General features: G+C 42.4%; 3 protein-coding genes across 4 annotated transcripts in view; all 3 read left to right on the forward strand.

Moving 5' to 3' along the window:
* The window catches only part of LOC138795446 (glutathione S-transferase 3-like), a 142,193-nt gene that overhangs the window by 21,477 nt on the left and 105,680 nt on the right, over nucleotides 1-15,036 (forward strand). The gene's annotated exons all lie outside the window — the stretch shown is intronic.
* Nucleotides 595-13,627, forward strand: LOC138795442 (glutathione S-transferase alpha-4-like). 2 transcript variants are annotated; one of them, XM_069974514.1, is made up of 7 exons: nucleotides 595-664; nucleotides 6,189-6,288; nucleotides 7,541-7,592; nucleotides 9,190-9,322; nucleotides 10,344-10,485; nucleotides 13,109-13,240; nucleotides 13,350-13,627. In XM_069974514.1, exons 2-7 carry the CDS (start codon nucleotides 6,202-6,204, stop codon nucleotides 13,473-13,475), a joined length of 672 nt encoding a protein of 223 aa, XP_069830615.1. In that variant the 5' UTR covers nucleotides 595-664; nucleotides 6,189-6,201; the 3' UTR covers nucleotides 13,476-13,627. The 2 variants fall into 2 exon arrangements, with proteins under 2 accessions (XP_069830615.1, XP_069830614.1); XM_069974513.1 differs by having other exon boundaries at nucleotides 653-743.
* The window catches only part of LOC138795441 (glutathione S-transferase alpha-4-like), a 45,871-nt gene continuing 31,460 nt past the window's right edge, over nucleotides 626-15,036 (forward strand). The window contains exon 1 of the mRNA XM_069974512.1: nucleotides 626-664. The gene's annotated coding sequence lies outside the window, so the exon portion shown is untranslated. The remainder of the gene's footprint in view (nucleotides 665-15,036) is intronic.

Here is a 15,036-nt window from a genome sequence, read left to right on the forward strand (position 1 = left end):
TTAGTTGAACCAGGATCCATCTTTTCTCAGTGCAGTCTTCATGTAGGGACAAGCAGTCCTAACGGATCGGAGCAGGTTTTCTGTATGTTTCCATTGTTTACCCCTTTTTTTTTTTACAGTTCCCATTGATGTCCGGTGACCAAGTTATATTTTACCTATCGCTTTCTACAAGTTGTATAATAAAGATCTTGTTTTTTTTAATTAGATGGTTGTACTGATCACTGTGTCCTGGGAATGGGAAGGAGGATGAGGGCAATGAGTACGGGCACCTATGGTTACTGACCAATTCTATCCGACCTACTTCACCGAGGCTTTGATCCATAGTGACACGAATCTGTCATCTACCACCATACCTTATGATGTAGTGAGGCAAACATGTCTCATTTTGTAATACAGCTCTTAGCTGTCTTTCTTGGATGTCTTTTTATTATTTATTTATTTAAAATGACCATACACACACACATTGTACCAGGCCAGGGGACAGCACCGTGCTCTCGCTGCACAGCTTATTGTTGGTTAGTTGCCGGTTTTGTCAGTGCTGAGCTGGCCTCTAGTCAAGGCTATCCGAGTCCATGAACACTCCCCTTCCCCTCCCCTCTACATGTCACAGATCTGGAGCTGCCTCCGGGGGGGAAGAATCAGGAGCTGCAGACTACACCGCTCTGTGGGTGCATTGTTACTACTATACTTCATGTAGAGATCCTACTGTAAACCATCCCTACCACCTCATAGCTGAAGGACCTGTAAGTACGCTTGACATGGAATTATTAAAGTGGAACAGGGATTTACAATTTAAAATATCTAAATTGTCAGATGCATGTATTACATTGAAAGCATTGCTCTTAGAGATGAGCGCATCTACAGTAGGAGCGAAGCACAGTGCTTTGTTCCTATCTGCACTCTGCTCATCAGGCTGATCAGCTTAGGACCAGGAAAACGCCGGATCTTTCGTGAGATCGCTTATTTTGGGCTGCTTTTAGAATTTATGGCTATCAGTAGCACATCTTCCTGTATAAACAAGGGATGTGCAGCTGATAGCAAAGAGAAACTGACAGCATAGATTAGCATATATCTGTGCTGTCAGTTTTCTGATCACACACGCAGTACATATATAGTGCACCGCTGTGTGACCTGGCATCCCTTTCTCTGGCCGCTGCTGTACATCTGTGCTGTCAGTTTCTATATACACAAACGATACAAGGATGGCTAATGCGGCCTGACTGCTTGATTATTGCGCCGTGTAAATGGTCCTGCAAAAGAGCACTGATCTCGCTGCACCTTTTCACACATCTGTTCTTTCTGCAAATACAATCAAAATAAGGGCCATATTACACGGGACGATTATCGTGCGGAAAATCGTTCGAATTGAAATGATAATCATCCCATGTAATTGCAGGCTACGATCGAAAAATTGCTCGTGTGTCATTGATCATTGATTAAGATCTGACCCCAAAATTATCACTTATCGTTCAGTGGCCCTATACACCGTCCACCATCTTGTGCCAATGATGTCATCTTCGGACAGACGGCCGAACCGCTCCGACCGTCCCTAGTGCTGGCTGCCCTCTGCCGCATCATCAGTTGCTCAGCCGCGATTGGCTGAGCACAGTTATGCTCAGCCAATCGCGGCTGAGTAGCTGATGACGCGACAGAGGGCGGCTGGCACTAGGGACGGTCGGAGCGGTTCGGCCGTCCGTCCGTAGATGACATCATTGGCACAAGATGGCGGACAGGGGTCGGCAAGAGGCAGGTATGTATAGAGCACTACACTTCCGGGTCTAGCGTGGGTGGGGGGAAAACATTGGGAAGGGGGCAATTCACTAACATAACATACATTACAAAGTTGTATAACTTTGTAATGTGTGTTATTTAGTGAATAATTGTTTAGCGCCGCACTACCCCTTTAAATGAATGGGTCCGTGCAAATGCAGAAGGTTATGGATGCACATCCGGTGTCCTGTCCATAGTTGAGGATCCTTGGCTATGGGCAACTATGGATGTGTGAACTGAGCCTTACAGCCGAAACAGTAGAGCAAGGTTAACGTACATTCGGTGGGTCTCTGAGGCCAATGCTGACCATGGGATATGGTTCTCCCCAATTGCTATATCCAAAATTATCTACAACATCGGAGGACCATTGGTGGGAGAACTGGGGACGTGATTTTCCCAGCATTCTGAACACTTGGAAACCCATCCCTGAGCTGATCACTTTGCAGAGCCTGACGCACAGTTTTGGTTCTAAATACGTAAAGAAAAGAAATGTGGTAACACAATCTAGGTGGGGATTCCCTGTGTATACACTATTTGTACATCTCCTCCTTTCTTCCACCAATCATCTACCAGGTGTCTGTGTATCGCTATCCCCTTCCTATCTCACTGATATGGCGGTACAGTCTCTGATTTCTAACAGAAGATGCAGCTCCGGGATATATAACATGTGACCTAAAGGAATAATACCGTCCTGCACGGACTACGTGTGATCTCCCGCTGTAGGATCTGTCTAAACACAAGGGTTATTTGTAATCCAGAACCATAGAGCGGTCAGCATATGAGCTATGGACTCTGCACTGTCGTTTTTTAACCAAGGCTGTCTGCAGAGTTTCTTATCAGCAATAGATTAATGTATAACGTGCGGCTCTGCAGTCCATGTCTTTCTACATTTTGGTATATTCATATAGTCTGTCCCCTCATTTTTATTGTTTAGCCTTGGATTCCGCATCTATTTGGAGCAGGTATATTTCTAGTAGAGAACGGCATAAGGGTTACTACCTGTTAGGCTGGCGGCACGGGAGAGGTGAGCTCTTATTCTGGCTTTGTTCTAGTCACTTGGCACTATTGTGTGGCAGCTATTGATGCTCCGGTGCTGTTTCTGTGGGTGATGAGCCCAGAATCAGGAGGCTTAGGGTCCTATTAGACAGGGCGACGATGGCAGCCCGATCGATAATGTAAACAAGCACAGATCTGCTACTAAACCTATTACACGGCTCGATGATCATTTAGCAAGGACTGCACAGACATCGTTAGCGATATCTGTTCAGCCCTTGCCCTAAACTGTTATATCTTACCTGTCCACGCTTCCAGTCTTTTCCTACCCTCTACTCGCTTCCTGGTGCTGCGGTTGTAGCTTCAAAGTGGACCCGCTTTGAAGCTGCAGTGTGGAGGCTCTGGGAAGCGAGAAGAGGGCAGGAGAAGACCGGGAGCGTGGACAGGTAAGGGTCCATTTACACAGGAAGATTATATGACAGATTATCCGCCAAAGATTTGAAGCCAAAGCCAGAAACCAGAAGCCGATTACAATAGGTCAGTTTCGGGCTATAGCCCGGGGCCCTGGGCTCCTGGGGGCCCATGACCACCCAAAAAGACTAATACTTTCAGTGGTATATTGTCTCCTGGCTTCAGTTCTGCCATGATTTGGAAAAAAATCAGTTTTTTTTTTTTTACAGCAGTTTAGCACAAGGGCATCATGAGATTATCTATCCTGTACTATGAACACCACGCTAGTGCTGCCATAGTAACAGTGGGTTGAGGGAGCCAAGGCTTGGTGAACAGCCCGGGGCCTATGGTAAAGTTAGTTCGGCCCTGCCAGAAACAGACTATAAACAGAGATCAGGTCAAGAAGGAAAGCCTGAGATTTCTCCTCTTTCCAAATACATTCCTGGCTTTGGCTTCAAATCTTTGGCAGATAATCTGTCAGATAATCTTTGGGGGAGATTTATCAAACATGGTGTAAAGTGAAACTGTCTCAGTTGCCCCTAGCAACCAATCAGATTCTACTTTTCATACCTCACAGACTCTTTGCAAAATGAAAGGTGGAATCTGATTGGTTGCTAGGGGCAACTGAGCCAGTCTCACTTTACACCATGTTAGATAAATACCCCCCTTTCTGTATAAATGGACCCTAAGATATAACAGTTTATTCAATTGTTAGCCGTCAGTGATCGTTTCATTTGCTAAATAGATCTATGTATAACAGGTAGAAGTGCAGTCCGTGGCTTTTTTTTTTTTACAATTGTGGTTCTTGCCAATAGATGCTCAGAAATTATTTATCTACAATAGTAGTAGCGACACAAGGACTAACGTGCGCCTCAGTCATAGTGTTGATGAGCAGAGATACATGGTAAGAACGCATATAGTGCTGGACTGCCCATTGGTATCAGGACTAGACGCCCATCTAGTATGTATGACCACCTGCTCTGGATTTATTATCTTCATTTGACTTATATTCTTTATTGTAAATTACAGCATAAAACCAACATGTTTTTGAAGCCTTAGCACACCCTTAGTCAGGGCCGATCCTAGCTTCTCTGCTGCCTGAGGCCTAAAAATGACCTAAAAATCATTAGTAAGAAACTTTTGCGTTTAAAAATTTTCAGTATATAATAGTATCAGCATAGCTAGCATAGCATATCCCACCATATACCTCTATAAAATAGTCATAAAGAAACCAAATAATACCACTATACAAGGAACAAATATTACCACCCCATAGTGACTAAATATTATCGCCAATATTACCACTACAAAAGGGACAAATAATACCTTCATATCCTGACAATGTTACCAACAATACTGAGTCCAACATAATAAAGAGTCCAACATTACCCTCACGTAGTGACAATATTGTGATCAGAGTGCAGTTACATCCAGTGACACACAGGGTCTCATCACATCAGAGTCACTTTTCATTTTCTCCTCCATTCGGTCCGGGCCATCATAAAGACTTGAAGCAATGACTTGTCCCTGCAGCATCTATCAAACAAATATTTTAGGCTCTGCACTTTTCCAGCACCCTCCTCACCACTATACAAATTCCCCATCCATAGTGCTGCAAACATGAATAGTTTCCCGTATTTAAGACCCACATAGTAATTAACCCCTTCTGTTCATCCAGGCTGTAAATCCTTTTTTTTGCCCTGACGCTTTAATAAGATCCCCTCTCTGTCTCCACACTATTATAATGCCGCCTTCTTTGTCCCCAAATTATAATAACCCCCCCTCCTGTACCCCAAAGTAGCAATAACTCCCTTTCCTGTGCCCCCTAAATATCAAAAATCCCCCTCCTGTGCCCCCAAGTAACACTTATCCCTCTTCTTTGCCCCCAAATTAATTAATTCCGTCCCCTGATCCCCACAAGAAGTAATAATACCCCTCCTGTACCCCTAAGTAGTAATAACCGCCCTCCTGTGCCCACTAAATAGTAAAATTCCCCCTCCTGTGACCCCGTGTAGTATTAATCCTCTTCCTGTGCCCCCAAGTATTGGTAATCCCCCTTCTTGTGCTCTCAGGCAATAATAACCAAAACAGATAAACAAGTCGCCCTTGTAACTTCAGTTTAGATTAATTGAGGGATTTCACAATATTCTAATGTAAATGGGGCTGTCTGAGGCCAGTGGAGGGGTATGAATCAAATGGTTATTCCAGTGTAAAGCGATATAGCTTATTTATTGTATAGTGGAAAAAAAAGTTTTGCAAATTTACCTCAGGTCATCACTCAGTTGCTCCTCATTCCTCGCTCACTGCCGGCGCTATTACACGCGCTTACAGTGAGCAGGTAAGTGCGGGGGTGGGGTGGGGGGGTATTGCGCCCTATTCGACAAAGTGATTCTTTCGAGATAAACAATCTCAATGGAAAGCTTTGATGAACGACCTGAAATCGTTTACCCAGTTACACAGAATGATGATCACTACTTGCAATCGTTCTTGCGGTTGTCCTGGCTGATTGTTAGTTTCAGAGCTATTACACCTACAGAACCTGAGGGAAGGACTAAACGACGTGTTATTACACCGAACGATTTGTGAATGTTCAACGATGATTTTAGGTCCAGGTCTAAACAAGCAATCAAAGCAATCAAAGATTTCTCATTAGTCGTTCGTTCGTTTTCCGCAATTACACAACACGATTATGTTTTAAATCCAAATGACATAACGATTTTTCGAACAATAACCGTGCCGTGTGATAGTCTATTGGTGCATTTACACAGATTTATCTGACAGATTATTGAAGCCAAAGCCAGGAATAGACTATAAACAGAGAACTGGTCATCAAAGACTGAAATTTCTGGCTTTAGCTTCAAAAATCTGTCAGATAAATCTCTCTGTGTAAACGCATCATCATTTGACATCATCCCCCTATCATGTGATTCAAATGTGATCTGCAAATAATGTTTTATTCTTATTTTAACTGCTAGACAAAAAATAAAGATGTCGGGAAAACCCAAGCTCTACTACCTGAAAGGCCGGGGTAAAATGGAGTCCATATGCTGGCTGCTTGCAACAGCTGGTGTTGAGGTTTGTGCATTCTATTTTTGTATTTTAACTAAAGGGGGTAGCACCATGATACATGCAGGCAGGGCGGTATCTGCTATCAGGCGCCCGTGCTCCTGGGTCTAGGGCAGCAGTGTCGAGGGGGCAGCACTTCAGTGATTTGAGCATATGCATTACTTTTCATGTAAATGCTGTGGCTTAGAGGGGGGGAAGTCAATTTCTCCCTTCATTTCACCAATCATGTTTTATGACTTTTATAATCTATGACTGATGTCACCACTTTCTGTGTATATGGGTGAGAATCGAGATCCAGGGTGAATCTGCAGCATAATCTGCATGTGTTGCAGTTTTTCTTGCGTATTTCTGACAGATCTGCATGAAAAAATCTTACCCCTAAAAGGTGAGGAGGAGGCCTGATTTATCATGATTTACACCTGCAAACAGGCCTAAAGCCCCTATTACACGTGGCGACATAGAGAAGCAAACAAACGATGTCATTCCTCGCTGCTCCTGAAGGGGGGGCTGCCCGGGTGATCGCTCGATCATCCGGGCAGCCCATAGAGGATAGTGGCGGTCTGCTGCCGCCGCTCCTATTCCACACGGTGACGGCAGCAGATCACTGCTATCGCAGTCATTTGTTTTTCAACATTAATACAACAGACCACTGTTTTTAAAGGAGAGAGGTGGTCGGTAACCTAGCCAAAATGCTGTCAACAAAGGTAGGCATATCAGGAGGAGGAGGAGGAGACAAGTTTGCTAAATGAATGTCTACAGGTTTAAAGCAGTTATCCAGTGAAAATCTTATATTATATAGATTTGTAATTTACTTCTAGTAAAAAATATGTCTTCCCATACTTATTAGCTGCTGTATGTCATGCAGGAAATGTTTCTGTTTCAGTCTGACACATTTCTCTCTGCTGACATCTCTGGCCGGACAGGAACTGTCCTGAGCTGGAAAGGTTTTCTATGGGGATTCATAGAAAACTAAGACAGAGTTCCTGTCTCGGCCAGAGATGTCAGCAGAGAGCACTGTGTCAGACTGAAAATAAAACAACATTTTCTGCAGGACATACAACAGCTAATAAGTATGGACAGACTTGAGATTTTTTAATAGAAGTAAATTACAAATCTATATAACTTTCTGATTTCAGTTGATTTGAAAGTAAGATTTTTGCTGGATAACCCCTTTAAATATGTTAGTTGACATGTACACCCCTTTAAAAAAAAAAAAAAAAGCCACTAAAATGATTACTTACAATTATGTTTTCTTCTACAGTTTGAAGAAGAGTTTCTGGAAACAAGGGAACAATATGAAGCATTACTGCGAGGTATTGCTTTTTATAACCTGGTTTTAAGTATCTGCTGATGCTGGTTTTTTTTGCTAATTGTATTTGGACTAGTTCTATACATGAAGATGGAATATGAAAGTCTTCACTACGAGTACTCCTGGTAATAAACCTTACAGTTAGTAATGTCTTGTGTTCGGCACCAAACCCTTAATGTACAGTAACTATAATTAACAAAATTTAAAGACTCTAGATTAGGGATAAGCGAACCGAACCGTTACAAACTTTGCAAAAAGTTTGGTTCGGTAGCGAACCGAACTTTGAGAAAGTTCGTTACGAATCTGTTTAAAATAACAACGGCGACGCAAAACTGTACTTTTTTCACAGAATAGACCAGGATACAAGGGATGTGTGACGTCACCCCACAGCACCAGGAAGTGCCTGTGCGTGCCAGCAGCTTGTCAGTGTGTTGCCAGACTTCACAGAGAGAGAAGCTCCGTATCAGACAGAGAGAAAAGAGATAGATAGCCAAACAACTAGATAGATACAGGGAGAGATAGAGAAGGAATAGAAAGTGTTGGTGAGAGAAGCAGGAGAGAGGAAGAGAAAAAAAAAAAAAAGGAATAGCAAGATCCAGGGAAAGCTGAATATAGAAGATAAGGTGATAGGTAGGGAAAGAGGCTGAGAAATCAAGAGATAGAGAGAGATAGGGAGAGATAGGCATCTAAATAAAAAAAAAGTAGTGAGACCTAGGGAGAGATAGGGAGATAAAAAAAGAAATAGGGAAAGAAAAGTGAGAAAAGAGGGCAGGTAGCATTGAACCAGCTCCTGTCCTGTGACTGAGAGTACACGCTACACGTTGCTGCTCTGCTGGGTGCCGTCAACCCCGTTTAGCCGCACCAAAAAAAGTTTCTCTCTCATAAGCTGTTATAGGTAAAGTAACTTATAGCAGCAAAACTTGTTGAAGCCCTCCATAGACTTGTCTCTTCTCAACAACACTGGCCTGGGTGCAATCAAGTGCTGCCTCCTCCTGCTCCTCAACTTGTCTCTTCTCAACTATACTGGCCAGGGTGCAATCAAGTGCTGCCTCCTCCTCCTGCTCCTCAACTTGTCTCTTCATAACTATACTGGCCAGGGTGCAATCAAGTGCTGCCTCCTCCTGCTCCTCAACTTGTCTCTTCTCAACTATACTGGACAGGTTGCAATCAAGTGCTGCCTCCTCCTGCTCCTCAACTTGTCTTTTCTCAACAAAACTGTCCTGGGTGCAATCAAGTGCTGCCGCCGCCTCCTCCTCCTCCTCAACTTTTGTTTTGTTTTTTATTATTATTATTTTTTATTCACAATTTCTCCACTTTTTTTCATTGTAATAACAACTGCAACTAAACGGAACTATACCCTATCAGACTCCCACTATTGTAGCTGCAATTATTCAGCCGTTATAGCAAGGTTCGTTTTAGGTTCGGTTTGTACGAATCCGAACTTCACGAAAGTTTGCCAACCGAACCAAACTTTTCAAAAGTTCGCTCATCCCTACTCTGGATCTGATATAATTTATCTGGATCCACTGACATTCAGCTGAATAGCTTCATGGCTTCTGTTCTTCACCATTTTATAAACACTTTTTTTTTTTTATTTTCAGATGGAGCCTTGTTGTTTCAGCAAGTACCAATGGTGGAAATTGATGGAATGAAACTTGTCCAAACTAAAGCTATTCTCCAATACATTGCTGCAAAGTATAACCTGTATGGGAAGGACCTGAAGGAAAGAGCTCTGTACGAAATAAGTATATCAACTTTTGTCTGTGTTTTTATTTTTTTTATTTTTTTAATTCCATGAAAACTAAACTTCAGTTGTGAAACATAAACTCTGATTTACATGGCACAGAAACTGTATGGTGGCATGTGGTTGCGCATATGGCTCCATACTATATAAGCTATATTCACACTATGGCGGAGATTTATCAAACATGGTGTAAAGTGAAACAACTGGCCCAGTTGCCCCTAGCAACCAATCAAATTCCACCTTTCATTTTACAAAGAGTCTGTGAGGAATGAAAGGTGGAATCTGATTGGTTGCTAGGGGCAACTGAGCCAGTTTCACTTTACACCATGTTTGATAAATCTCCCCCTATGTCTTTTTTTCCGCAAAATAACAGCCATTGTTTGATAATGATGATCGTTCTTTTACAATGACGGCTGTCAGTAATGTTCATATACGTTATTTATGGCGGACATCATCAAACAACGGCCATTATTTATAATAATGCTTATAGGGGACACTTCTATATAATTGACCTGATAGAAGGGTTTTTTTGTATTATTATGACATTGGATAGAAAACATTTGTGTGTTCCTCCATCAAAAAAATCAAAGTCTTATGGAGATAGAGTAAGGGCGCACCTTGAAGGATCAGTAGTACATTGTCATAGACTGTTATTAGAGATGAGCAAACCTGGAGCATGCTGGAGTCCATCCGAACCCGATCGTTCGGCATTGGGTTAGCGGTGGCTGCTGAAGTTGGATAAAGCCCTAAGGCTATGTGGAAATCATGGATATAGTCATTGGCTGTATCCATGTTTTCCAGACAACCTTAGAGCTTTATCCAAGTTCAGCAGCCCCCGCTAATCAAATACCGAACGTTCGGGTTCGGATCGACTCGAACCCGAACCCGGTTCGCTCATCTCTAACTATTATATATCTTGTTAATATGGCATGTTCAGAATATATTGCTACCTCGTATACTGTGACTGCAAATACTAGCATTGCTTAATATCTTTTATTTTCACGTCCTTAGAATTGATATGTATGTGGGAGGTACCGATGATCTAATGGTGCTCATCATGGGGTACCCATTCATTGAGCCAGACCAAAAGGAGTGGCGCCTCAATACAATTCTGGACAAGGCAAAAAACAGATACTTTCCAGTTTATGAAAAGGTAAGGTCTACCGTGTTTCTCTGAAAATAAAACAGCGTCTTATATTAATTGTTGCTCCCAAAGATGCTCTAGGTCTTATTTTCAGGGGATGTCATAATTTTTTATTAGGAAGAATTCAGATGTCACATGCACAGCAGGGATAGAGCGTATGGTATGGCGGCTTCCAGCCATCAGGGGGAGCTCACCACAGTATACTCGTACAGCACAGCAGGGATAGAACATATGGTATGGCGGCTTCCAGCCATCAGGGGGAGCTCACCACAGTATACTCGTACAGCACAGCAGGGATAGAACATATGGTATGGCGGCTTCCAGCCATCAGGGGGAGCTCACCACAGTATACTCGTACAGCACAGCAGGGACAGAGCGTTTGGTATGGCGGCTTCCAGCCACCAAGGGGAGCTCAACTGGGAAACAGCTTTTTGAGTACAGAAAGAGGCTTTTTTTTCCCCAATAAAACCAATAACCAAACAACACCATGAAGACCAAAAAGATCTCCAAACAAGTCAAGGACAAAGCTGTACAGAAGTCAGGGTTAGGTAATTAAAGAATATCCAAATCTCTGATGATCCCTGTAGCACCATCAAAGCCATTATCAGCAAATCAAAAGAACGTGGCACCACAGAAGGCCGCCAACCAAAACTCTAATGGCCTTATTAAACGGGACGATTATCGTTCGTAAATTCGTTAGATTGTTCACATTTGAATGATAATCGTCTAGTGTAATAGCAGACAACGATTAAACGACCAAAGAGAAATCGCTAGTCGTTTGATAGAATTTGGACCTATTTTTATCGTTGATCGTTTGCAAATCGTTCACAAGCGATTTCTTAAAATTGCTTGTACTATTGATTTCTTAAGTTACACTTTAATGGGGGGGGGGGGTTTGACGTTAAATGGGAGCCATTCACAGTTGTTTTCTAGGTAAATCATACTAATGAGCTATCCACGGAACAGCCTTTATTCAGCACCCGGGCCCACTACATAGTGAGCAGGGCCAGAAGCAGTTCCGTTCCCTGTGTAGTGGCCAGTCCTGGTTACTGCAGCCATTTACTTGAATAGTAGCTGAGCTGCAGATACAGACCATCACTACTACACAAGGAACTAAGAAAAAACGCTTCTGGCCCTATTCACTGTTTAGTGCGAGTGCTGTTCTTTCAACCTGGCAGGTCCTGAGTAGTGTTGATCGAACTGTTCGAGAAAATTTAGGTTCGAGTCGAACATTTCGATTTTCTCAAACCAAACATTTTACTGTTCGTTCGAGTTAGCGTACACATAGAAGTGTCAGAAACATCATTGCTGAGGTGTAGGGGTCTGATTGGCTGCTAAAATCACATGACCATGCCATATAAAACTCACTGTGATGCGTTCTGGACGCCATTTTCAGCTCACTCACTGTGATGCGTTCTGGACGCCATTTTCAGCTCACTCACTGTGCTGGATAGAGTGCTCTCTCAGTCTCTCATTGTTTCCAGGCATGCTGGCATTTTGATTAGACAGATAGGTAGTGAGATTAATGGGGTGTTTAGCAAGGTTAGACTAGCATTTTTGCAACCAGCATTTTCCTGTCCATAGAAAGCATTGCAGCCACAGCAATACTTATCTTTGGGATTGCAGGCTGCAAATTGGATTTGCCAATTTATACATTGTGGCCAAAAGTGTATTTTGTTCTGCTCAAATTTGTTATACCCAGTAATTAATTGTACATCTGATTTGTGTATGTGAATTTTTTTTAGTGATTACAGCTATATTCCTATCAGTTGACATATGTTCTCAGTCCGATAGTCTGTAATATCAGTCCGATAGTCTGGAATATCAGTACCGTAGTCTGGAATATCAGTCCAGTAGTCTGAAATATCAGTCCGATAGTCTGGAACATGAGTGCTGTAGTCTGTAATATAACTCCGATAGTCTGTAATATCAGTCCGATAGTCTGAAATATCAGTCCAATGATCTGGAATATGACTCCTGTAGTCTGGCATATCAGTCTGATAGTGTGGAATATGAGTCCTGTAGTCTGGAATATTCATCATGTAGTATTTAATATCAGTCCGATAGTCTGTTAGATGAATCAATCTTTGGTACAGAGGAGTTGGTGGTCAAATTTATCCTGAGAGCCCATATTTGACAGTCTGCATTGCAGAACAATTTTTTTTAAAATAATCTCTTCATCTGTTAGATGTATCGATGTTCCGTAAAGAGGAGTTCAAAAGTATTTTTCTCCATTAAACTATAATGGGATTTGATATTCATCAATGTTGGGAGCTATTCAAATCGAATTTCAAATTATCGAATATTTCACTATTCCCTTATCTCTAGCAGTATTTTATCCCTCTTTTTTTTCCCCTTTCATTCTTAAAGTCAAATTTCAGGCTATAAGTTGTTCCATGTTTCCAGTTTACTCTTCTGAAAGATAATTACAGTTTCTCCTACTACATATAGGTGTAAAAATGAACCCGAACATCTCCCATTAACTTTAATGGTGTTCGCGTTGAACTTCGAACCGAACTTCACTACTGTTCGAGGTTCGTCTCGAACTCAAACATTTTACTGTTCGATCATCACTAGTCCTGAGGCCCCAAAGACTAGACAGGTTGTCTTTAAATCAGTCTTTACATTGCAGATCCTCAGAGATCATGGTGAGAAGTACCTGGTTGGAAATCTCTTTAGCTGGGCTGATGTGCACCTGCTGGAGGCTATTCTAATGGTGGAAGAAAAGTCTGCTGATATACTGACTACTTTTCCTCTTCTTAAGGTAAGATTATCTGGGTTTAGGCCATGTTCGGGCCCAGTATTTAGGCTACATACAATCAGGCACATATATTAACTATTGTATTCATTCCAATTCAATTTTAATTCCTTAGGCCTTTAAAACAAGAATAAGTGAGATTCCTACAATCAAAGCTTTCCTGCAGCCTGGTAGTCAGCGGAAACCACCGCCGGATGAGAAGTATGTGCAGACAGTGAGGACGGTTCTGCAGCTGCACTAGAAAGTGAATAGCGACTTAACATGGGCCGAGTACCGGAATGTTCTAAACCTTACTAAGTAATGTTTATGTCTAGTTATCACATTACATGCTTACTCTTACAATACCACATGGATTTTACTAGGCCCAAATAATAAAGTGACAATGTGAAGCGACTTGTTACTGTAATTTCCCATCCTGATGTAAATCTTCGGACAAAGATAAGTGATAAGCCCAGATAAAATGACAGAGAGGAGAGTAATTCTGTTATTTTTAAAGCATGAATGTCATATAAATCAATAAATATTAATAGTACAAGTGATTTTAGGAAACTCTGTAATAGGTTTTATTAAGCAAAAGAGTTACCTTCCATACTCAAAAAGCTGTTTTCCTACCTCCCCCCTCACTTCAGAAGAAGCAGGATTTCTGTGTTTATTATGCTCTATTGAGAGGGGAGGGGTCGAGGGGGATGAGTGAGCACAGAGAGGAGAAAAGGCAGCCCTGCACAGCATATCATCCTGCAATCTTCTCTCACCAAGCTCCCAGATGAGCACTGACCTTTTTGACCTCTGAATCCTGCGTTTTATGTGCCCAGACAGTCTCTAAACTGTACAGCTGCCTCCTCTGCTCTCCCTGCTCACTCATCCCCCTCTGCCCCTCCCCCTCCATAGGTTATAATGAACTCGGCAAACCAGTCTTCACTTTGCTCCTCTGTAATGAAGACGGCTTTATGCCTGATAATGCACAGATAAGAAATAGGATAGGAAAACATCTTTTTGAGTACAGAAAGAGCTTTTTTTGCCTAATAAAAACCTATTACAGAGTTTCTTAAAATCACTTGTACTACTGATTTCTGCAGAAGAAATGTAAATGACAGCTACACTTTTTAGGTTTGAATGTATATGAGGTGCATAGGTATGAATGTGATCATATATGAGCCTCACAGGGAATGCAAGGCTTGCTATACAAGCATGATGGGGATCACTGCACATTGTTAGCTTTTCATTCTGGACTGAAGTGTCAAGGAGGTGGGGCCAAGCTGCTGAAGTGCAATGTTGGAGCACTTAAATTACATCATTAAAAACCTGTACAGAAAGGAAACCTGTGCATATGATACTGAGAACTGCCAGAATACAAGTACTACATAGTAAAGACTGTGGGGGACATTTATAATAGCTGCGCCACTGGTGTGCGCCTAGCAGAAGGCGTAGATTCACCCCTTCTCCCTGGCATAGGCCTCCCGTATCCCCCACTTGTCTTAAAGCAACTCTGTACCCACAATATGACCCCCCCCCCCAAACCACTTGTACCTTCAGATAGCTGCTTTTAATTCAAGATCTGTCCTGGGGTCCGTTCGGCAGGGGATGCAGTTATTGTCATAAAAACAACTTTTAATCCGGCAGCGCTGTATCTAACGGCTGGGGCTTACATTTGTATATGCATTAGGCTGGCACACCCTCTCTGTCCTTCCTCCCCACCCTCCTCATCATTAGGAATGCTCCAGGCAGATCGCTTCCTATTCCCCACCTGTGTGTATAATGAACATGGGCCGGATCGTTAATACACCTGTGCAAAGCTCAAACAG

This window comes from Dendropsophus ebraccatus, chromosome 6, assembly GCF_027789765.1.
Source record: "Dendropsophus ebraccatus isolate aDenEbr1 chromosome 6, aDenEbr1.pat, whole genome shotgun sequence".
NCBI classification, from domain to species: domain Eukaryota; kingdom Metazoa; phylum Chordata; class Amphibia; order Anura; family Hylidae; genus Dendropsophus; species Dendropsophus ebraccatus.